This window comes from Nothoprocta perdicaria, unplaced genomic scaffold, assembly GCF_003342845.1.
Source record: "Nothoprocta perdicaria isolate Ctin4 unplaced genomic scaffold, notPer1 scaffold_140, whole genome shotgun sequence".
NCBI lineage: Eukaryota > Metazoa > Chordata > Aves > Tinamiformes > Tinamidae > Nothoprocta > Nothoprocta perdicaria.
Genome location: NW_020454539.1, coordinates 694,593 through 719,437, shown reverse-complemented (window position 1 = coordinate 719,437; position 24,845 = coordinate 694,593). Strand labels below are relative to the sequence as shown.

Here is a 24,845-nt window from a genome sequence, read left to right as displayed (position 1 = left end):
CATTTCCATTAAGAAATGCAAGCCCTTGTGTTCTTACAGACAGAACTTGGGACGAGGTATTTCTCATTTAATGTCATCAGACACAAGTCTGAAAACATTTAGGGGATTTCATGCTCAATTTCACTTTAAAATGAGGAAGTTGAGGACTGACGAACGATGAGGGGTGAGTTTCTCATTTTTAAAAACTCTTATAATGTAATTCTAGAGGGATTTTTTTTCCTTCTAGGACTTACTCTTACCCTGTTATCTTACCCTTCCCCCAGCCCTGTAGTAAAATCATGTCTCTAAGCAGTGATCTCAATCTGCTGTCAACCATCAGTAGTGTGGACAGCGGGGCAYGCTCCCTTCCCAGTAGTCTGCTTGGTGGGTCAGAGACATGAGGGCAGCAGAGCTGTGTTTCAGTCATAGCTGTCTGCTTGCTCCTTGCATGCTGCTTCTCTTCCGTCTGCCACCCTAACATGCTGATATAATATATGCAAAACACATATATCACAGCTGCTATCATTTTGGTTTAACTTGATTTGTGCTTTAAAAATTACCAAGAGAAGGAAATGGGAAGAAAGATGCAAGATAGCGTAATCACATAAATCTCATTTCCTTAAAATAAAAAAAKTTAGCAAGTTCTATTTTCCACAATCTGCCAATTTAGCTTTGTGTTAACTTGCTTTCAGTTCCCCTATTAGTAGAGTCCTGACTTCCTCAGCTGGTACCAGGGTTACTTAGTTCGTTTCACTTGCCTTTCATGAACTTTGCTTATGTGCAGAGTAGAGACTGGAAAAAAAGAGATCTAACCCTGATATAATTTTTTTTCAACATCAGGGGTCCCTGCAGGAGCTAAAAGGCCTGGGGTGCATTAACTGTATTTACAGCAATGACTGAATTTGTAGTTGATGGCCATGAACACAGGCASAAACTGATGAGCTTCCCTTGTTCCAATGCTGCAGCTATTCATTTAGCAAAGCCTTGTAAGCACACCAGAGCACACGGGGTGCGCCGTCATGTTCCTCGCTTGTGGCCTGCGAGCAGGAAATACTTGTACTTCAGCTTGTCACAGATGCCCTTGCTCTCTGCAGCATCAAATGGGTGGACTGTAATGAATGCACTTCTAGGCTCTTATAAATAAGAATTATTACTATTTCCTGAATTGCTTATGCTTAATTACCATGCCCTAATCACTACAGGTGGAAGAGTTATGGAGGTATTGACAAATTAAGAAAATTTATTTATTTWTTTTTTTACAGCAAAACCTGGCAGTCAGAAATATCCTAATCATCAACAACAACAACAAAAAACAATTACTGAATGAGATAGATGGTCTTTAGGGTTAGCTCTTGTGTAGGATCTGTTTTGTTGTTAGGAAGCAGTGATCTTTTTTTTTTATCCTGGGAGAACGGTATGCTAGGTTCTAGATGGCATGCCATGGTTTGAAAGATGTCAGTACATCTCCAGTCCAAGTGAAAGAAAATTCTTATGGAAGACAGGCTCATGGGAGGAAATAAATATCAATCAGGTAGCTTTGTGGKTTTTTTTTTGTTTTGTTTTCTCACTGTTTGAGCAGTTCTTCTGCATCTCCTGTGTTCATCAAAGCAGTGGTATCTGCTGCTCAATTCCCAGTGCATCGGCATGGCTTTTTACCATTGCTTTTAAGAKAAAGTGGTTTGTTATTGCTGTATTTTGAGGTGTGGCAAATCTATCTTTTTGGTCAGATGACATTGTGATCTGTATGCTGTGTGCAGCAGTGCTAGTAATATTTCTGTAAGAGTGCAACCTAACAACTCAAAGAATATTTGTTATACCATTCTTAGAGGCTCTGAAGATTGGCCATGCTGAGTGTGTATCTGGATATTGATTTTGCACAGAATGAAATATAACACAGAATTGGTCTGTGGATAGGGAATATTAACAAGATTGTWTTCATGGAATCATAGAATCTTTATGGTTGGAAAAGACCTTTAAGATCATTGAGTCCRATTGTAGACCCTTCAACAYCATACCTGCTAAACCATGTCCCTAAGTGCCTCATCTACATGTTTCTTGAACATGGCCAGGGACAGTGACTCCACCATTTCTTTGGGCAGCCCRTTCCAATGCTTCACCACTCCTTCTGCATAGAATTTTTTCCTAATGTCTACCCTGAACCTCCCCTGGTACAACTCAATTTCATTTCCTCTCATCCTATCTGTAGTTATTCTGGGGAAGAGATTGACCTCTGCCTCACTACAGTCTCCTTTCAGGTAGTTGTAGAGAATGATAAGGTCTCTCCTGAGTCTCTTCATCTCCAGACTAAACAACTCCAGCTCCCTCAAGTGTTCCTTGTAAGGTCTGTGCTCCAGCCCCTTCACCAGCTTTGTTGCCCTTCGTTGGACACCTCCAGCACCTCCATGTCCTTTTCGTAGTGATGGGCCCAAAAACTGAATATAGTATTCAAGTTGAGGTCTCACAAGTATCGAGTACAGAGGGATGATCCCTTCCCTAGTTCTGCCGGTGGTACTACTCCTGATACAAGCTAGGAGGCTGCTGGCCTTCTTGGCCCCCTGAGCACATTGCTGGCTTGTGCTCAGCTGGCTGTCAACCAACTCTCACAGATCCTTCTCTGCCATGCAGCTCTTCAGCCACTCTGCCCCAARCCTTTAGTGCTGCATGGGGTTGTTGTGACTGAAGTGCAAGACCCAGCGCTTAGCTTTGTTGAACCTCATGCAGTTGGTCTCAGCTCTTCCATCCAGCCTGTCCAGATTCATTTGCAGAGCTTTCCTACCTCAAGTAGATCTACTCTTCCTCTCAGTGTGGCTTAGTCTTCAAATTTGCTGAGGGTGTATTCAGTCCCCTCATCCAGATCATTGATGATGGCCTGGCCATCCATCCAGTTTTTCACCTAGCAAAGAGTCTACCTATCTAAACCATGAGCTGCCTGATTCTCCAGGAGAAGGCASTGGGAGACTGCATCAGAGGCCTTACTAAAGTCTAAGTAGAGCATGTGCACAGCCTTGCCCTCATCCACTAGGCGGATCACCTGGTCAYAGAGGGAGATCAGGTTGCTGAGGCAGGACTTGCCTTTCGTGAATCCRTGTTGGCTACTCCTGTTCCAGCAGATCCCAAGTATGCAAGAGGGGAGTTGCCTCAGTAGCTGCAGTCCTTTGTATGTTGTGCCCTTGTGCAACTTTTCATTTCTGCATTCCTGATAAAAGCTTTTCAGTGAGTACCAGCTAGCACCACATCTATTGTTTTGAGTTGCTTTGAATATTGCTGGAAAAGAGTTTACTAAAGGATAGCTGGATTAAGACCATGGTGAAAGGAGAAAAAAAAAATTCAATGGTTTACAAGGGTCTGAGCTATAAATAGCTGCCTTTGTGAAGTTATCTGCCACTTTGAGAACTTCTCAATGTGTCATTTTCCTGTTGTAGACCTTAGCTTTTCATAACAGCAATGTCTGGCCTTAACTGACATGCTGAGCTCAGCTGCAGCCAGCCCAGCACCTGTGGGCTCTTGCGTGGATGACTAGTACTGCCTGCAGCATGATGCCCTCTTTCAGGATGAAGCTCTGTGGAAGTTCGCCTCAGATTGCACTTGCACTTCCTGAGACATCTCCCCTAGAATGCTTTTGCTCATGAACCAGATATGCATGACGTACCWGCTGAGACCAAGACCGACCTTGTGCCTAAATGTCTGAATTTGCAGTTGGTGGTGTTGTGACTGATCCTTTTGTCAGACAGCACACTTGGTTTACCTAGTGTGACTAACACAAGGAACACTTCTTCGTGACAGCATGAAGCAAATTCAGTCCCACAGAATACTTGTGTGTGTAGGTTTCCTGCTGGCCTGCTTCACGTCACCAAGGCAGCTTTCGAAAAGGCAGTAGCTAGTAYAGGAATTTCACTGGAAAAGAAGACTCCTGACTGGCCACGCGAGGGTCATCACGGCTCCAGTCACATCATGGTGAGGCATAGTGATCCAGAAACATCAGAAACAAGCAGAGGGAACCCCAGTCAGACTCTCTGGGACACGTTTTGTCCCTGATGCCTGGGGTCTGGGGTAGATGCTGTGCTGAAACCTTTCCCAATTATTTTGATCATCCAGAGAGCCTGGCTGGAGGCTCAGGGACCCCTTCAGGCTGCCTCTCCYGAGTTCAGTCAGGATGGTTGGTCTAATTTTTTATTTTTCTTTTAGGAGMTGTTGCATAACTGTAGGTCTACCTGTGTATAGAATGAGATGCTTTAATCCATAAATACTATAAAGGCTCACAGCTAATGATCCTGATGCCACGGGGCAGGCCCATCATGTGGTCAACTGGTCCCTCTAGCTCTGCCTCACTCCCAGGCAGTCTCCCTGGTCCCCCGGTTTCTCAGAGCCATTGTGGCTGCTGCCACTAGCTGTGTGTCCTCTCAGAAATATTGAAGTCTCTGTTGTTTTCCAGAGAAAGACTGAAATTAGGTGAGGGTTGAGAGACTTTATCAGYGTAGGGACAAACACACACATGACCAGTGTGTTGCAAGTGTCCCCAGAGCAAATGCTCTAAGCTCAGGGGATTCAGCTAAGGTTATTTCAATGTTTAAAAGCAATGTTTCTGTACATTACAGCATACAGAAGGAAGCATCAGTTCTTGGGAGAGAAAAAAAAAAAAAGTGTATGCACAATGTGGTGAGGACATTCGTCTCTTTGCTTTGAGCAGGTGAACCATGTCTGAAACTGAAAATTGGGAACAGAAGAACAAAGGCTCACACCACATCCCATGCCATTCAACCATTCAAAAAAGCTTTTCTAACTCCCATGAAAAACTCGCTGATTTCTCATAGAGTGAGTGTAGTACGTTTCAGGCATAACAAAGCAGTAAAATCTGTTAAAGTGTAAGCCTCAGCTCACCTCTCTCCTTAGCATTATGACTAGTGTCCCTCTAATTTAGAAACAATAATTATTTCACTTGGACCCACAACTATGAATCAGACCTCTATTTCYACCAGTGCATGTGCTGAAGCTCCTATATCTGCCTGTTTCGACTCTCTCAGATGCTGCCATTCTCAAACTTTGCTTTTATTGAATGCTTCAAAATCTGAAAAAGTCCTTCAGGGYAAGAAATTCCTTCTCCAGTATTTTTTGAACCCTACTATCACCCTTCTTAATGTAGACATTTATTTTGAAACTCTGGACTTTTTCCTTTTCCCAGCTTCTTCATTTTGAAATCTGCTCATCATTATTTCTGCAGATATTGCCAAAATTTATTCTTGCCTTGACCCTTCCTCAGGAGACCTGCTTACTCAGGGCTTAATCTCTTGCTGATTAATTTCCTCTCCTTCCTCTGTTTAGTGGCTTCCTAAATCCCTCTAGACAGATTGTGATCTTGGGACTAAATCAGGGACAACTCTCTTGGCATCTGGTAAATTCAGTGCAAAATGAAGAAGAATTGAGTTCCAGATTCTGACTGGAAAGGCTGTAGCTGAGAGATGGCTRGAGATTATTCTGAATATTTTCACTGGAATGTGATCTGCAAGAATTGCTTCTACACAAGTYGGCAGATAGTGTCTCTTCACTGCATTCCTGTTTTGTACATCCAGGAGAAAGATAATCTGGGATTTCAGTTCCATGGTTGTTTCCAAGTTTTCTGTTCATCTCAAATGAAGATGGAAATGTCTTTTTAATTTTTCTATCTGAAGATAGGTTTTTCTAGATAGTCCCAACTACTTGATACAGATTTGCTTTGGAGTTAAAGTCAAAACCGTGTCTGGTCATACTGCACTTATCAATATCTAAAGGCAACACAACTAATATTTTGGCACATCTCCATAGCCTTAACTTTCTAAATAAGCTAAGAATTAAAGCTGATTTTATCTGATTTCCTTTTCCTTACTTTTCTTGTTTGAAATATTTTCCCATTTATTTTAGTCTATGAGGAGCACAGTAAAATTTCTCCAGTAACATTATGCCAGTAACTGGCATTTCTTTTTTTCCTGTTCCCTGCCTGCAAGTTATTCTTGAAGCAATACATCTTCAGGCCACTAAGTGTCTCATCTGCGCATTTTACGTGGCTCCAATTAGCCCCGATTACATCTGTTCTATCTCATTTCCCTTGCTCCACCTTCCTAAAATTTGCTGCTACTTGACCTGAGCTGGGCGTTGCGGCGCCGGGCCAATGGCAGGTGCTGCGCAGTGCTTGTTTGCATTTATTTCCTGCTTTGCTGTGTGAGGTGCAGTCTTTTTGCAGGAACACAGGGAAAGCTGGAGAAGTGGAAATCTCTCTGAAGAGCTGGAGGGCTGAAATGGAAACTATATCATTCATTGGAGTAAGTAGAACAATGAAAAAGGGGAGAGAACAATCTTCGCTCCCTGAGAGCAAAATATCGGGTTATAATGTAGATCCGAAATGCTGCAGTCCTACTCTTGCTCAGAAATGCAAGCTGCCAGCTGGGTTCTGCAATACTCAAACTGCTTACAGTTAGTGTGTGCTTTTGCCTGTGTGCTCGGGGAGACTGGAAACTTATTCTTCATTGTGGCAGTTCACTTAATTCACATAAAAATGTTTCCTGTAATTACTGTGACATTAGTTAGTGGTTAATTAGGCTGTAGAAAATGTTTTAATTATGTCATCAGACATTCAGTAACCATGTTTCCCTCCTGGAACTGGGTGGCATTTGGCTCTCACCCGATGTCTAAGGCACTTGGAAGCGCCTGAAAGAGATCTGCATGTCCAAAGTGTACTTTGGATGTAGTCCTCACCTGGGAGAGATCCCACCCAATGTCACTGGCTTTCTGAGTTAGAACGTGTTGCTCCGTGTCAGAGATCTTCAGTTTATTTGTGAGTTTGCCTATTTTCCTGCTTGTTTATTGTTTATGTCCAAGGAGCATCCTCAAGGCTAGCTTAGTATCTGCACTGAGTCCGCTGGGACCAGGTTAGAAAGCAGTCACTAACTCTAGGAGTGAGGGTAGCGAATCATGGTAGCTACGCTGCACGGTGGAATGGCCTTTAGCTTCCCAGTATGGAAGATGGGAATAAAGACACAGTCCTCCTTTGCAGAGCTTGCAATTTACTCGTAAAAAGGGCTAAGCTATACTTGTAATTTCACCCCTCCAGGCAACTTTTAGTTTCTCCCTAAAAGATATGCTAAATTTGAAATGCAAGATAGTAAATCAGTTTGGAAATTGTGAGGAGAGGATCTGAAGTTTGTGGTACACAAGGRATGAGACCAAATTTAATTGAGTCAGTTCTGCATAAGACTTGATAAACAACAGCTCTGTGTACCCTGGCTGTTCCGCCAGTGCATTACCTACTTACATTACACCAAGCTGAGAAGGAAGCTGGGAAGAGCAGGAAGCTCCTGCATTTCTGTCTTGTCAGGTCTGGCCTTGCAGAAAGTTCTTGCCATTTCTGCTCTGGGCTGGTTCTCCCAGGCTTGGCAAGATGCTCCTTGTGCTCCTCAGTAAAGATTTGGTGCCTACGTGAGTTGTCCCGGTCCCACAGAGGTCAGGACAGTGACAGAGGCTTGGACCTGCTGAGAACCTGCTTTGGGTGGATTTTGGCCTGGTAGTGCAGAAGGGTCAGTTTTACCACCTGGCAAAGCTGATCTTGTTTCCAAAAGGGATTCCTCCCTACTGAGTCATCCCCAGCATGGGCCAGTCCTGGGGCCTTCCTAACTGGGTGATGAAATAGTACAAGAGACACATAAATGCCCTTAAAAACGAGTATTATTTTTTTCCTGTAGTAGTAGTAACAGTTAGTTTAGGCTCTCTGAACTGGCTTACTGGAGGAAACCAATGCTGGATGAAGAGGAAGGGCAAAGCGGTGCTTTATAAAGGTGCCCTTGGAGCTTTGCCCATGCAAAGTGGCTCATCCCAGCACTCCTGGCCAGCAGGGCTTACTGGGCACCCTCTGAGAGGCTGCATACCTGCTCTGGGGCATGTGGCTGGTTTTGGGGAATGGGAATGAGGAAGCCTCAAAGCCTCTGGAAAGGGAGCTGTCGGTTGCAAGAGGAGAACTGAAATAAAACAAAACAAACAAACAAAACCCAGTGTTTGTAATTAAGCTTCTAATCAGCATGCAACACCTACGTAAATGCTCTCACATGCTGGAATATCGCATTCTCACACTTCCTGATGGCTTTATAGCCGGGAGAGGCAAAAGACAATCTGTCCTTCCACAAATCCTAAGTAGCAATAATGTTTTAAGCTTATACAGCCCATCTCTGCACTGATACTACCTGGTACATAGGTTAGAGCAGAATAGTCCTGGGAGAAGGGTGCTGTGTGGTCAGAAGGACCACAAAATATACAAAAAAGAGAGAAGATTAGTGTCAGGCCTCTCTTGTCAGAGCAAGGGGTCTTCAAAAGACAAAAGAAACCTGGCACATTAGATTTCAGAGTTAGAAGAAGGCTGAGCTGATCTACCTGCGATTTGAACCTGTGTTCCCAAGAAGAGTAAGTGTAAGCATAAGAAGTTACGTGTAAATATATTTATCCTTTATAAAGAGATAACACCTGCTTTGTTTATTTGTTCAAATAAATCCATGGCATTTTTTTTCCACTGGGCTTTACATTAGGCCCATCACAGATCTGCTGTTTAGCGAGCAAGAGGTGGTGTAAGCTTCCTTCGTGCCTATGTAGTGGACCTGTGCATGTGGATAACCTCCGAGCTGGCTGTGGTTCACCAGGAGGAAACCCCCAGGTTACACCCAGGACATGGGCAGCATGTGTCATGCACATGCAGCATGAGGAATGTCTCCATGTCACAGGCACCGCATATTGTGGTACAGTTGAAATATTGCCAGAGGGTGTTAGAACTTGTAGCTGCTTATCTTAGTAAAGGCTTAGTAAAGATGGGAGAGCTGGCAGGGACAACAGGCTAACTATTTCTGCTATTACTTGTTGTCCCTGTTGTAGTTGTAGTGTTGTAGTCGCTAGTGGTTGTCTCAGTAAGATGGAGATAGACGCTGTGGTCCAGAGAGTGCTCCTGCAAGCTGATAGCAGGGCAGAAGCCTGTATGTCCTTGAACAACATTGCATGTTGCATATATTTGGCCGCTTTGTTGTAGAATCTTTCACATAGGGTAGTAAGCACAAGTACATTGGGGTGATGAGGACTTAGYTTCTGCTCTGGAGCTTCCAACTGACCTCAGCAAGGGGTTATATTCACTTGGTCAAAGGCAACTTTCAGTTTCTMTAGCTTTGCCCTGAGCACTCACTCCTCCAACAGGCAGTATGCGCTAGTTAATGTTGAAGAGAGGTAAATAGAAGCATGTTGTAGAATTGTAGAATTTTTCGATCAAGTAGTTTCAGTTTCAAATTCTTGCACTAATCAGTGTTAGATTCTCTTTGGTCCTGCTGAGTTTCCTTGAGGCTGAGCTAGTGTTGTCATGTGCGCAAAGAAAGTGTTTCCAGGAGATGGAGTTGGGTGGTCATTGTGGCCTAGATAAAAAGAGTATTTTCAATGCTTTTTGGAACTCTAGWCTCTATTGCCTTTGCAACACCTTCTACAACACCACTGGTGTCACAGAATCACTGCAGCACAGATCTTTCAAACTGGGATTCCCTCAGTAAATGGTTCTTTCTTTGAAGTTTTAAGCAAGTTTTTTTTTTTTTTTTTTCCTTCGGTCTGCCTACTACCAGCAAGTCTCGTTGCCTTCAGGACATGACTCTTAACCTGTAAGCAAGGCAGCTGGATATTTCCCTCAGTCTACATGATCCCATTTTTATCTTAACTGGGGTAGTTGTACTTAGAGAGACCAGAGACAAGGTGGACTGGATGGTTGATGCTGCACACTGTCAGATATAAAAGCACATTGCATCTGTTCCATGCAATACACCCATAAAACTTAGCAAAGCAGTTCCTAAAGTTGCCTTTCAGATGATCCAGTGTGATTGCCACAAAAATCCTTAACATTGCATTGAAGAAAACCACAGACTGTTCGTCTAAATGGTATGGTCCTTTTCCAAACCGGAAATACTAACTAATTCAAAAGCAGCCCAAAGAAAAATTTGGAAAGAAGCAATCTTAGAAATGAATACGTTGAGATGCAACATACTCATGGGACCTATCAGGAAGTTTGGTGCCCATGTAATACACAACTGACAGCTGTCTCTGTAGCAAACAAGAATGAGACATTCTCTGTGCCATCTTTAAAAAGGAAGGTGTGTTATTATTATTGGTAATTGTTGTATCAGTTGAGAGAAAACAGAGAAACCCTTCAAATCACTGAAAAAGTGGAGGATCATCACCTTCCAAAACACTGCTGGGACTTCAACAATATCCCAGAAAGAAAATATAGCATTGAGGACAGTTTGTCTTCCTGTTATGTGCCATTCAGGAGAACATAAAGTGAAAAATGAGCATTGTGGTTTAAGCAGACCATGTTGAAGACCATGATTTCTCAGCGAGATTTCACCTACTTGGACTTCTGACTCACAGTTGCCAATTTTACAGAAAATCCTGTAGACAAATTGGAGAGATCCCAGAGTAGTTTTTAGGAAGATCTAACCAAACTAAAGTATATTTGAACATGGGCCTGCACTCAGTAATGGTGTAGAGGATAGGTATCAAGAAATTTTCTCAAAGGAAAGAGATGTTATAGCTTCAGGAGAATAAGATAACTGACATTTTCCTCCTTGACCCCGTGGAAATGCTGTATCCTGTAGAATTTCTCAAGACTTTCCACAGGGCTTTGCTGTAGCAGCTGAACTGATGGTTCAATGTGAACTGGGGCCCTGAACACTGCCCTAGTCCTGCCATGAGTCCCACTGAATCTGGGAATGGACACCACTTCACACTGGAAGGAGGCTACTCTGTGCAGTGTCACAATAACCGATGTAGGTAGTGATTTCTCCACAACACCCAAGCTGTGCATACTGGACTGTGTTTTTCTTTCAGATAGCCATTTTTCAAGCTGAATACTGGAATGTGGCTTTGGTGGTGTGTTGTATTTTCAAAAGCAATGTGTTTTGTAACTGAAAAGTATCTAAATTACATTTTGCTATAACAGCTTGAGCAAAGGGTTCACCTTTTATATCATGTATAAATACATTCTGTCYATGAAGAAAGGTATAAATTCAACTATAATACATGGAATGTTTTAATATTTTTCTTCTTTTTCCTCCAGAACATCCTATGAAGTCTTAATTAAGATAAATACTAATGGAAGGTACTTTTCAAACGTCCATTCACCTGTGCCATGAAAATGGTCAATGGATGTCACAATTACCAGAAAGTCTCTGGGATATTCCCCTCTACAACTTATCTCTTCCAGGTAAAGTTTAACTTTTGTTCTCTGCTGTCCTATTAACACATTGCTTAAGCAGGGAAACATCCTGTTTGTTCTACTTCAGGATGGCTGTATTTGCTATTTGGGTCAGTGTGTGGGAGAAGCATTTGGGGGAGTGTTTGTGTGACATGTGTATATATGAAAGTATTTTCAATCTGTATTTGTTTTTCTTGATATGCAGGTGAAAAAGGATTTTTTGAGGGAAAGAAAAGGGGATTTTAAAAGATATTGTGCATCATCTTGTCAGACYAGTGTTAATAAACTGGACACTTATCCATGTTGGCCTTGGTGGCTTTGCTCTTATGTGGCTGCTATTCAATACATACCAAAATGGTTCCTAAAGGAGAGAATTTTTACTTTCTTATTTGTTTCTTTATAGAGTTTAAAAGAAACTGRAAAGGTATGAAAGAAAATCAAGATGGAACTTTTAATTAGTGTGGGTTTTTTWAAAAAAATTTTAACTTAATTGTGCGGTTACTGTTTCTGAAAAATGCATTTAACCTAGTATTAATATTTAACCTAGTATTAATACTAGGTTACTAATACTACTAATACTAATATAAATACTATGGTAGCCAGTGGCCTCATTGGTACTACTCTCAGACTTAAGCACCATTCACYTTTCTTTGGTTATATTATTGGATTATGTGGTTCTCTTTATTACCTTGAACTGAATTTGTTTCTTATTCTGTATGAAGAAATTACAAGAGAACCTGTTTGTGCGTGGAAAGACGCTGAAGAATTGTTGTCTCTCAAGTTATTCGCTTTGCTAACTTCCACAGTGCAGATGGGTTATCACTACTTAATAAAAGACCTAGCCCAAATTTTCTTCTGCACCTTTAGATGAGGATAATTTGAGTGGGAAGCAGCACCRCATGTAGATGGGTGTTTGTGTAGGTGACTGGTTGTGAAATTACAGGCAAGATCCTTGGCTAACTTCAGCAAAGATATATTTGTGGAAAAATCGAGTCTTGTCTTGAGTGGGTCTCCTGGGAAGACCAGAGAACTGAGCTCTTCATGGACTGCTTTTCTGCTCTTTGTGGACAATGGAGGGAAATTAAAAACAGAATCTTATCGTATTTTGTCAGAGGATTAATTTTAATGGATGTTAAACATCGAAACAAGTGGACCTCTCAGTTGATGAAATTACAAAAGGGGACAAGGTGGATAGACTTCCAACTCTTCAGTTTGGTGGAGATAAGTATTAGTTTGTGGTAAAGCCTCTGTAAGGATACTCATGTACAGATAGGATAAATAGAAGCTAGATTTTGTATTTAACTAACAAGAGCAGAAAAGAAATATATATTTCTACATRTGACAAAAATAAAAATCTGGTTTTCCTCTTTTTTTAGTTCCTCTTGCAAAAAAAATCTTTAAAAGTTAATAGTGTGCTCAGTGTTTTTGTAGCAGAAAAGGATCTATGTCATTTCTAAAGAGCTTTTAAACTCGCTTTCACATATTGTTTCCTGGATGCTGAAAGATGTAGAAGCTGAAAGCCTGCTGATGTGTACCTTGGGCTGATTTCCTACCTCTCTTCATAACAACGAGCTTTTTCTCATGAACAAATTATTTCTCAAATATTTATGTGTTGAATATTTGCTTGTTTTGAAATGGGATATCTGCTTAATTTGCAAGTTGTGTGTTGTTCTGGTTCTTGGAGTGTTTTCTGAATTGGCCTTGTTTAAAGCTACAGGAGGTTGAATGGAGATTAGGTAGGAAGGAGAAGCATAGTTGAAGGCAAGCCAATTTTCTGTAGCACTCAGGGGACTTTTACAGAGCACTGCAGGCCACTTAGCTTGAAATATTTATTGCCTTTCCAGCTGACCTATAAAACTGGTTTGGCCCAAGTCAGACCAAACCAGATCAAGACCAACCAGGTCTGGACAGCTCCAGCAGGTTTTTGGAGGGAGCAATGTTGGGAAGCCCCGTTTGGAAATGGAGGTTACTCACATCCTTGCAGAAGCCAAGCCTGCCCTTCTCATCCTCAGGAAGTGGGAAAGGCATCACATTCCAGAGTGAGTCCTGGAGGGGGATGCCAGGCTCTGTATCTCAGAACAGAGAGGACAACAGGGCTTACAAGAAAGTTGGGAAAGACAGAGGCAAACCCCTATCATTAATACTGTATTGCACCAGACCCTGTCCCTGTGTGGCCAAAGCAATGCTCTTCTCTGAAGCTGCCTGGTTCCTCTTTCTTCTTGTGTTGTGTTGCGTGGCGTTGTGGATATACCCTTCTTCCTTTTATTGTTGCAATTCACAGAACAGATTCCTAAATTAAAGGTTACTATCGATAGGCTGATTGGCAGCAGTAGATGCAACATCCATTGATGGAATCCTGTTAACTCCTCTCATGGTTGGATTTGGTCCATTGGTATTTAATGATTTGACTCTCAACTTCTAAAACAAAGTTCTTTGTTTGAATTGAATGATTGTTGCTTTGAAGGGCAACAATCTCTGTTTGGCCTTTAAACATGAAATTAGACATAAATTAAAGTTTAAAAAAAGGACCCATCTCCCCCTCCCCCCCCCAAAAAAAAAAAAAAAAGATCAAGCCATTAAAGTTTATTGACTGCTTCATATAATTTTATTTTTCAAATACTATCTTGCTCTTTTCTTTTGACTGGAAGTATTGTCATTGGGAACAGTTAGACCCACCTTTCAACAAGGCAGTTCCAGGCATCAGTGAACAATTTGTTTGTCAGAAAGCTTAAAAAACAGATGATATGCAAATTCTCTACAGATACTCCATCAAAATTCCAGTATATCACCTCATGCGTATTATCTTTTCTTACTGATGCTTTACAAAATCTCAAGAAATAATGGAAAAAAATGCCAGCAAAGTCGCCAGCTGCCTGTCCTGAAGAAACTGTGATCTGCAGCAGAAATTCGATTAAATATAAGAAATGCATAAAATTTTGTAAGGTTTCTTTTGAAGTCTGAAGTTTTCCTAGGCTATGCTCTGCTTAATTCTGATATTTCACCTGCCCCCAATATGTTTTGGACAAGTGATGAAGCAATATTCAGCACAGTTCCCTGTGCTGGAAAGAGTCAGATAATTCTGAAGTCCACCAAAAATTAGATTCTATTCATTTATTGCATATAAACTTACCCTGTATTTTTGTTTGAAAGCTTTGCATTGGCAGTGTAAGGGATGTGGGTTTTTGCTCCAGGAGAGCATTTTTTTCTGGGCATGTAWAATACAAATGCTCGAAGTACCAAGTTAGATGGAGCTGGTCCAGTCAAAAGTGTAAGAAGATGAATTTCACACTTTACTCCTAGTTCTGTGTATCTTCTTGTGCAAAAATGCTGGGCTTGGAGTATGAAATCCTGCATTTGAACAACTTTGGAATCTGAGCAAATTCTCGACTGGTTCAATCTTCAGCTGTTTGTTCCTGGTAAAAGTGAGTTCAYGTCAAGGTAATTGTTTCAGTGGAGGATACTAGTTTGAAGAGGCCATTTTAATACAGTTTGTTGAGGCAAATCTCAGTGCCCTTCTTTCACTAGGATCTTACACTAAGCYCTTAATGCCAAGTGAGTGGTTTCTGCAGAAAAGCCTACCTCTTCACCACAASTAATTATGCTGTTAGGCAATATATTTGCATGTTTTGGTAATCAGGTAGCAGGCCAAGTGTGTGCAGGCAATATGACTGTGTATCGAGGTGTTGAGTTTTTTAGGGTGGACATTAACTACACATTTATTTTTGCATTCTACAGGGAGTCATGACACTATGACCTACTGTTTGGATAAAACCTCTGCTGTTAGTGACAATGAATCGAAGCTGGTGAATCTTTTAAATAAATGTATGCCCTGCATTGTACATCCCATTATTATGAAGTGGTCCACAACGCAGGTAACTATTGTCTGGCATTTGTGCTGCAGTAATGAAAGGGGTCAGGTTCTTCTTTTGTGGGCAAATAGATGAAGATGTTTAAAATTGGCCTCTTGCACTTAGAAACTAATGTTCTGTCATGTTTATTGTTGCTATAAGTAACATTTAATACTGCTATATTTAAAAGAGTTTAGACGTAAAAGGGCTTTTCTCTTTTCTTTAGCTTTATTCCTAAGTTAGTATCTGTCRTTGTTGCTATCAGTATTGTGTAAGAAATCAGCTGTTTTCATCTGCTTTATTACATATCTCAGACAGCACTACTGACAAAATTGCTGTTTGAAATATTTTCTTTTTCCTTAAAAATTAAAGGATTTTGTGGAACCCCACATCCATTTTTCATTCATTCTTTTAAGAATTATTACATTTATTCATTTTTTAAAGAATTATTACATTCAATTCATTTTTTTAAGAATTATTACATTTAAAAAGTTAGTAATTATCTCTTTCTGTTCCTCACAAGTGTATTGTTAAAGACAGAATTGGAGAATCACAATTTGAACTAGAGCTTTTGAAGATATTTCTAAAGAGCAGGGGCTTTTGAAGATTTTTCTAAAGAACAGACTTTCAGGGCATCAAAGAAGTACCAAAAACCTATTGAAGAAACAGTTCATTATTAGTGAATTAAAATAGAATAATTGATAAACAGCAATAATTATACATAACCTTGTTGTGTTGTATTTGAGCAGCCCTTGTGTCTTAGACACCATGACATATCAAACATGTAGCAGCAGCAATCAGCTGAAATGGAGTGGAGCTCTTATCATAGTGTCTTCCCTTGAACTGCTGTTTGCTTTGTGGCTTAAACTAATGAAGGATTTAGACATGCGCTGACTTGCGGGTTGCGGGCTGATAAAGTGACCTTGATGCAGACAAACAAGGTCCTTAYACCACTACAATCATTTTCTGCTCTGAACCCAACTTGCTGAGCTGGAAACGGCACAACACTGGCTGGGGAAAGGCAGGACTGTGATCCCTCCCCTCCTTAGCACTTTGTTGCTTAGTTGTGTTGGCGAGAAGATCTTTCCATCCATTGCTAGCCAGACCAAAGATCCAGGAATCCTTCCTGTGCCAGGATCCACRAATTCTTGGAGTCCCAATTTCTAGGCAATGATTAGATGCAGATCTGACTCTCTCTTGTGTTATTCTAGCAGTGCAAATCTTTTACATACAGTGGCTATTGTGTTAGATTTTCGAGGCAAATTTCCAGCTTTCACACTTGCCCTAAGTATCTGACATGAGATCCAGCACTATCACTGCATCCAGCAGTATCACCATATCCAGCAGTATYACTGCCTAAAGCCTTTTCTTAAATTTGGTCCTGGGAGGGTAGTCTTGCTGTTTAGTTTAGCATCTAAAATCAGGTGACTAATTAAGGAGTCTGATCTCTCTAGTTATCTCATGAAGTCAACAGAAAGACAGAAATGTGTCCAAAGGGCAATTCAGGGCAGGTGATTAGTCTGGTGTCTGAATGTCCTGGGGAGAARCCTTCCTCGCTTTGTCTATCAGACCCTTTCTTTCTCCCTGCCGTGGTTGCAAAGGTTAATGCAGGTGCACAGAGCGCTGCGGTGCTCGCAGCGCAGAAGTGGGCTTGGGCATGGATCGCTCCTGCAGCTGCTCCGGCCTGAAGGAGCGAGGGCAGGGCCAGGCTGGCCTGTGCACCTTCAGCACCTGAGCTCTGAGGCGCGTGGGGCTGCACCCCGYTCTGCTGTGGGGCACGGCCTCGGGAGGTGAAATTCCCCAAATCCTAAGAATAGAGAGCCAGCTTGGTTTAAGTTAAGCAGGGTGAGCATCCTTCAGGGTATCTACGCACTGTGTTGGCACTRATGCTTAGAATGTGAATGTTTAGGCTCAGTATCTTGTCTTGATTTGGTTGTAGCTGAATCCTTGCTGACTTAAAGCCTTGTACTCAATGAATCCTTCCTTAAAGGGTTGTCCATACAAGCAGAGTGAATCGAGACAAATTAGTTTTTAAACATATTACATTGATTCTGCTTTCTTGCGCAAAGAGATCCTTGATTATAAATAAGAGATATATCATTTGGGACACTTTGTCTTAGAAGCCCGCTGTTCCATCCATTCCTTTCAACCCTCACAGCAAATAGGATGGACCTAAGGCAAAGTTAAATAGAAGAGGACTTCTATTCTACAGGACTTAGAGAGCCTTTTTTTTTTTTTTTTTTTTTGAAAAAGAATGACAGCCAATACTTTTTTTCCATTTTTGTTTTTCCTTTTGCTGAGAAACAGCTCCACAGAGAAAACCACTCTAAAGTCTTTGATCTAGAAAAATAAATACAGTATTTCTAAGATACGCTGATCCTGCAATTTCTCTTTGTAATAATAGTCTTGTGAGCAATGATTGTCTGTTTATGCACAGGTTAATGGATCTTAAGCTTTCAGAACACAACAAATGCGGAGGTCTGAATTGAATCTAATCTTTATCTGGGGCATATTCCYCATGGAAATTAGAATCCATCTTGTCAGATAGTACAAGAATTCAGAGCTACCACTTGGTGCCATGAAGCATCATTTTAAAGTTGAAAGACCTATGGAAAAACTGTCACAGAGCTAACTTTGCATCTTTCTTTCAGTTTCTAAAATAAAGGACCATATCTCTTCCAAACTGTCCGGATCTTTGTTTTTTGTTTTACCATTCAGGAGCTGAGTGTGACAGAGCAACTCGAGGCTGGAGTTAGATATTTGGATTTGAGGATTGCCCACAAAGCTAATGACCCATCTATGAATTTGTACTTCGTGCATATGCTTTATACAACTGTTACGGTTCAGGTATTGTCCTTATCTGTGGAATAAAGGCTATAAAAGTGGTGCTTCCTTTACTTAAAAAGAGAACATCCAGGAATGCTGGCCCAAGATCGGGTATTTATTTTCCTAATGTGAGGACTTGAAAGAAGAGGSTATCTGCAGGGCTGGTTATTGAACTGGAAGTTAGTTTCAGTGCTTGCCAGTAACATTTCAGCACCAGCCAATTTATCATCCTCAAGCAGGATCATCTATCAGCCATTCACCAAGTGCCTGATGTTTGTCTCGTGCTGTCCTGGGAAGCTACCTGGGGCAATCCTGTTTCTCCAGCATAGAGAGAAGTTACTAAAAAGAAGATACTAAAAGCCTAATGAAATCACAGCAACTCTTTCTTGTAAAGTAAAAAGGCAGCTAGTGCAGCTTTTGACTTGTAGGATAAATGGCTAAACCTCAGTTTTATGATTGCAAGTCTGAACCTTTGGTATCTTAATATTTCATGCTGATTGGCATGAAATGTCAATGTCAGTGGCTAATTGCATGTCATCTACAAGATCTCATTGCCTGGAACAAACAGAGAAACGGGCCCTTGCCTGATTAAGCAAGCACAGGTCGCTTCCCACTTTCTAGATTTGCCACTAACAAAGATTGAAAGGATTGGGAGGATGTGTTTATTGCTAACCTGCCCCTCTGAAGTAAGAGATTGATGGATGTTATCAAAATGCAAAGCCACTGAATATATGAGGAAGAATTCATGCCCAGAGCCAATAGGTACTGGTTTGCAGAAAGTAATTTCTCCTGGCATGTGTTTCTAGGACTAGTGTGGGCTGCCAGACAGCTGTTTTCCAAAACCCTACACAAATTTTTATTACTGTGGTTCTGACCTATTGTAAGTGCTCAGCTTGTTTTACTTCCTTTCTCTTGCATATTACAGAATATTTTCTTAGTTGCCATGATTCTCTTTTGTAGGATATCCTGTGTGAAGTCTTGAGGTGGTTGGAATCTCATCCCCAGGAAGTTATTATCTTAGCATGCAGGAATTTTGATGGATTAACTAGGAGTCTTCACTGTCATCTTGTTGCCCGTATAAAAGAGATTTTTCAGTGTAAGCTGTGTCCAAGAAATGTAAGTGTGAGATCTTTTTTTCTCCCTTTTTATTTTAAGGTTGGTATAATACATTATGGTGAGATATTTAACTGATTCAGAATCTTTATATATTTTTTATCTTCAAGTTATGCTTGCTGGATCAGAGAGAAAGTCTTTACTTAATAAGTGGCCTTCCTCAGATGACTCTGGGATGTCACTTGCTCACTTGAAGTAGGAGATGAAACAAACCCACACACCCCGGTGTGGAGAAGGGATCAACTGACTTGTAGTAAAAGGGACAAAACTGCCATCCACTGTCCTCTCCTAGTTTTGCAAAAAAAAAAAAAAAAAAAAAAAAAAGTTAAGTGCCATGGAAAGTTTCCATGAAAATTGAATTTGGTCCCGGCTGCAGCAGACTCCCTTGCTTTGTTGATAGGATTCAAAACAATGTCTATTCAATCTTGTCACAGCAGTACTTAACTACAATGGTGTTTAGCCATTTAGAATAATTTAGGTTGGAAGTGATTGCTGCAAGTCCTTTGATCCAACCCCACCATGCAGAGCAAACACAAACGACTCCAAGGATGGAGGTTCTGCTCCCKCTCCGGGCAGCCTGGTGCACTGTTTGACCACTTGCTCAGAGAAGGGACCGCTGTCATACATCTAATCAGATTTCTCTTGGTCCAGCTTAGGTCTGTTGCCTTTCATCTTTTTGCTGTGCATCCCTGAGAAGAATCTGCTTCTATCAGATGTTAGATGCCCACCCATCTATATTTACAGACAGCAGTGAGGTCAGTCCACASTTGTCTTCAGGCTGAACAGACCCTTTTCTAACAGCTTATCCTCAGATGTTGTGCTCTAGCCCCAGTCACCCTGGCTGCCTGCCACRGGACTTTCTCCAGTGTGTCAATGGAGTTAACATTTTGGAGTAACATTTCTTTTTGTGATGGGAAAGCCCAAACAAGACACAGCACTCGAGAGCTGGTATCTCAAATGTAGAAGAGAAGTATAGAATTATTTCTCTTGACCTATTGTGTGAGCCCATACWAACATGGCTCAGTTTGCCCGTGGTCTTTTCCACAAGGGCATATTGCTGCCCAGTATTTGACTTGTCTGTCACGAGCTCTAAGCCCTTTTTGGCAGAGCTGCTTTCTGGCTACTTGCCCCTTTTCGTTCAGTGCTGGACTAAGYGTGCACCATAAGCTGCAGCAGCGTGTTCTGCACATTGCTGGGTCCATGTGGGCCGCCTGCATGCTCAGAGAGGCAGCAGGGAAAGGAGAGGGTCAGTCTCTGCTTTCTGGTTCAGCATCTCTCCACTGYGGCTGCCAGCAAGGTACTAATAGGTACCAAGGTGTTCGTGCCACAGCTGTGTGTTCACTATTTGAGAAGGGGCTGAGAACACGTGTTGTTGTCACACAGCCACTGCATTGGTGGCACTCACTTTACTGTGCTTCAGCTGGAGCTGACCTTCCAGACAGCCTAATGTGCTGAAACCTGCGGCCGAGTCCTAATATAAATAATCAAAACTTATTTGTTAAATTCTAGGAACTTAATCTTCCTCTCTGTACCATGTGTGGGAGCTTTTAGCAGTTAAACAATTAACATTTCAAAGACGTACAGGAACAGAGAGTTTTCTCCGGAGATGCGAGGGGTGCGGGATAATGATGACCTTGTTTGCGATTCGAATTAAGCCTTTGAAGCTAGCGTATCAGTCAGGGGCTCAGCATTACCATTTCAAAGCACTTTGTACAGCAGAGTTAAAATAGAACAATTCTCGGCAAAATTGGAGGATTCTGATTTAAATTTKCATTTAGACACAGGGTGAGCTCTAAAAATTCCTCATTGTAAAAGGGCCAAGCTCTTGCCGAGAGTTTGCTCAACAGAGGTGATAACAAGTGGTTTGACGTGACCTGCCCGTAGAAAGGAGCCTGATTCTGAGTGGTGCCCAAAGGGAGGGAGGGAGGGCACTGCAGAAAAGCCCATTTTTTTCCTCAAACTTGAAGACTATGTATTTGAAGAGGGCAGGAGGGTGCCTGTGAGCAACACACTGAATCTTGCCATATTGCTAAGTGATGACTTTTGAGCATTTGGCAGCAATTGAGTTTTTCAGAATCACAGCTATTCCACCTGTTCTACCTCAAATCCCATGTATTCTACCTCAAATACCATCTACTTGTTCACTGTTTTTAAAAATATCCTGATGGCATTCAAGCCCACAGCTTCAGTGTTGTGCGAAAGCATCTGCGAGGTGTTGTTGCAAACCACCCTCTCTATGTAGTACTGGTAGAGGCCACAGTGTGACAATATTACATTGTGTTCAAAATTTTAATTGCCTTGACTGTTCAAGTCCTTTGATCTGGATTATTAGGGCTTAAAATCYCTTGTCAAACATCTACAGTTTCATTTCCGTTTTCTTCGCAAAATAAGCGCTTATGATCATGTATCCATTTCTGGTAGCTTTTCTGGCAGGGAGCCTCTCACCTCCTTTTTTGCCCTTAGGACCCAAGCCGGCAGCTGTAGCAAAGCAAAGGCCTCTGTCAACAACAGATTTTGGTAGCTCAGGAGTAGCTTCTGTCTTAATCTGTGCAGCATTTTCTGACCTAGTTGGATGCACATGCTCTCTTTCTTGTATGAAAGCAGAGGAATTCCTGTTTCATTAAATCTCTAGCTCTAAGATTCGCCTTAAAATTTCCAATGTTGATTTTAATAAATTCACAGGACCATAGTAAAACGCTTTTCTTTTYGCAAGCCAGTTCCTTTTCACCACCAAAATCCTTAAAAATAATGTTTATTATTAATTGTATRTTTTTTTCAAATAATATAGTCAGAGGGCCACAATTCTGTCTGGTGGTAACTACTGAGGACTGGAAAATTTTATTGCATATTAAATCATTTTAATTACAGACTAGTATCAGAATATCTGTTTTTCTTAGGTTTCTGCTTCAAGCATTGATTTGGGATACCCTTCTCTTAAAGAAATCAGAATTAACACTCACCATGTACCACTTTGTCTTTAATTAAAAAGTGCATTGCAATTAAAAAACATATTTAGACTATATAAGACTAAGCAGTTCAATTTTTGTGAATGCCTAACTATAATGACACATCTGAATTACACAACAGCTGTCAAAATTATCTGTGGTTCTCTACATCTGTATTCCCAAAGAATACAGATGTATTTGTACAGAAGTACAGATGTACAAATACATCTGTATACCTGAAGAATACAGATGTATTTGCACAGATTTGTTTTCCTCCCAGCTCCTTTGAAGGAATGTTTGTCTTTGAGGTTTATTCAAAGGTGGTATGTGCATGGGTGCCTATGTAGAAATGTTTTTTCCTATTAAACAGGTGCATGAATGTGAAACGGGTACCTTACCTTAGCTGAATTGTTTATGTGAAGGAGTTGCCCTTGTTCCACTGAGGTTCACAAGCTGCTGTTGCCAATACGGACCCTGGCTGGCCTTAAGCAGCTTGTCTTCCAGCCCGCAGCCTCCCTGGCTGCGRGTTTAACAGCGTGATTTGAATGCAACCTGTGCCTCTTGGGGCAATTCCATACGGCAGCACTTAAACTTTGGGAAGAGGGCTGCAGAGTTCCCTTGCAGGTCCCAGCTGACTTGGGCACGGGGGCGACTGCTTGCAGGTGGTGCCGACGCTGCGCACCCTGTGGCAGCGGGGCCAGCAGGTGATAGTCTCGTACGAAGAGGAGCTGCTAGTGAAGGAGCACTGCGAGCTGTGGCCTGCCATCCCGTACTGGTGGGGGAACAAAACGGCCACGCGGCGCCTTATCCGGTACCTGGAGCGCATGAAGCGGATCGGCCGGCCTGGTAGGTGCCCCGCGGGCGCTAGTGCGGTCTGGGCTGAAAGGAATGAGGTTCACGAGCTCTGCTGCTGCCCTCTGAGGTGAAGGCAAGGAGCGAGGGAGGGGAGAGCTGCTTCAAAGCAAACTCCTGCGATCCACAGGAAAATGCTCGTGTAGATGCACCTGGTGCTTCTGAGAGCTGCTCGTCTGCAAGTGTTCCTTATGAGAATATGCTTTATATAGGAAGATTAGTTAACAGGGACTGTATAGTTTGCAATGAATAGTTTAGACAGAGCTCAAACTGCAATGCTTCCATACTTGAGCTGTGTTTTCATGGCTATCAGGTAGGACATACAGCTCCAATGAAGAAAGACAGGCTACTGAAGTGACTCTGAATGCAGAAAGATCTTAGTTTTAATGATTCCCAGGGGAACTAGATCTGCAGATAGTGCAATACCAGGCAGCTAATAGTTTTGCCAAAGAAATATTTAATGTGTCACTCTCTGATTATTTCTTGTTGTTGTTTCAGAACGATTCTTTGTAGCAGGGATTAATCTTACTGAAAATTTACCGTATATTCTCGCACACCCATTTGGATCACTGAAGAAAATGACACTCCAGAATCTTCCGTACCTGAAAATCTGGGTAAAGCAACAGTATCCAGGAACAAAAAAAGAATGTATTAACATCATTGCTGGAGACTTCATAGGAAATAATGACTTTGTGAAAGATGTGATAGAACTTAACAAAAAAATTAATCCTCCATTAAACTGTTATGGCAAAGGAGCTGGAGGAAATACCGAGCCATTCTGAGCTGCTGCTTCTTTGAAAAGACCTTCTCTGCATTTAATGTTTCCTGCTTTAAACAATCCTGGACTACACAAAGGACCAATTAATTTAAATGAGGGATGTTTTCAAGACTCTGTAGGAGAGCTCAGTATCATCAGGGTTTAAAGACCTTTTCAGATAAAACTGGAGAGAGCAGGAAGACCTTCCTTAAGGTTCTAGAGAACTACAGTATAGATACAATTTATTGGAGGTGCTTAGCTTCTGCACCATCACTAATACTGACAGTCCCAAGAACTTAATCTGATTTTGATTTTACTTTTGAGCCAGACGGATAAGTACAATGTCAGTATGCATATGAATTATTCAGTGATCAGATTTTATTTCTCTTGCAACTTCAAATCATGTCAAAGATATTTTGCACATACTCACAAGCTCCATCTCTCACTATTTTATATTAGCACGAAACTATCTTGTCTGTTTTCAYAGTGTGTCTTAAATATATGAACAGTTAAAGAATCTTCCTGATATATTAAAGAGAGTTCACCAGCAATCCTATTTGAAATTATTTTTATACACATCAAGAGCATGGGAGGTCTAGGAACAGCTGTACTACTACTGTATGTTGAGTGTCAGTTGTGAGCCACTTTATCAAGGGRTAATCACAATATTCTTCATGATTTTATAAAAGATGCATATATTTAAAAAATATTTACTACTTTTTATACTTTCATGCTAGTACTAATCTAAAGCTACTAGAAGTAAGCAAGTCCCTAGACAGTTTTGACWGTTATTAGAAGCTGCCACCAAAAACAAACACCCATGAAACTAGTGCCCAATGTCCACAGAAAGGGCCTGCTCTATAAAAGCAGTTTCTTGGCTTTTGTCATGCTCTTTTGCGTTTTAGAACTGATTTTCAATGATGTATCTATTTTAGGAGCTCTACGGTTATTTTTCACCCCAATAAATGTTTATGCTTATGCAAAAACTAAGTGTTTTATACTGCTTGTTACTGSACAATAATTCTATTTTTCTGATTTTTTTTTAATGAACTGTGCAATAATAGATGATCATGAAGGTAAAAAACTACCAAGTGTCAGGAATAAAATGAAGCAGATGCTGCATAGAAGTTCACTGTACAGCTTCATCAATATACCTCACTTTTTAGATGCACTTTATATGTAAAAGCTGAGTTCAAATGTCTGCGAAGATGTCTGCATTTGCAGCAGATATTTGCACAAGTTTGAAATGAACTGTTACTTGATATTAAATAATCAACTTACCTTAAGCTTCT

General features: G+C 41.3%; 1 protein-coding gene across 2 annotated transcripts; it reads left to right on the top strand.

Moving 5' to 3' along the window:
- Positions 1-140: 140 nt before the first annotated feature.
- PLCXD1 (phosphatidylinositol specific phospholipase C X domain containing 1) lies at positions 141-24,609 on the top strand. Of its 2 annotated transcripts, none has more exons than XM_026034257.1 (7): positions 141-163; positions 11,075-11,221; positions 14,948-15,084; positions 17,779-17,907; positions 18,847-19,002; positions 22,607-22,790; positions 23,295-24,609. In XM_026034257.1, exons 2-7 carry the CDS (start codon positions 11,110-11,112, stop codon positions 23,576-23,578), a joined length of 1,002 nt encoding a protein of 333 aa, XP_025890042.1. In that variant the 5' UTR covers positions 141-163; positions 11,075-11,109; the 3' UTR covers positions 23,579-24,609. The 2 variants fall into 2 exon arrangements, with proteins under 2 accessions (XP_025890042.1, XP_025890041.1); XM_026034256.1 differs by lacking the exon at positions 141-163 and adding an exon at positions 6,170-6,272.
- The last annotated feature ends 236 nt before the right edge of the window (positions 24,610-24,845 follow it).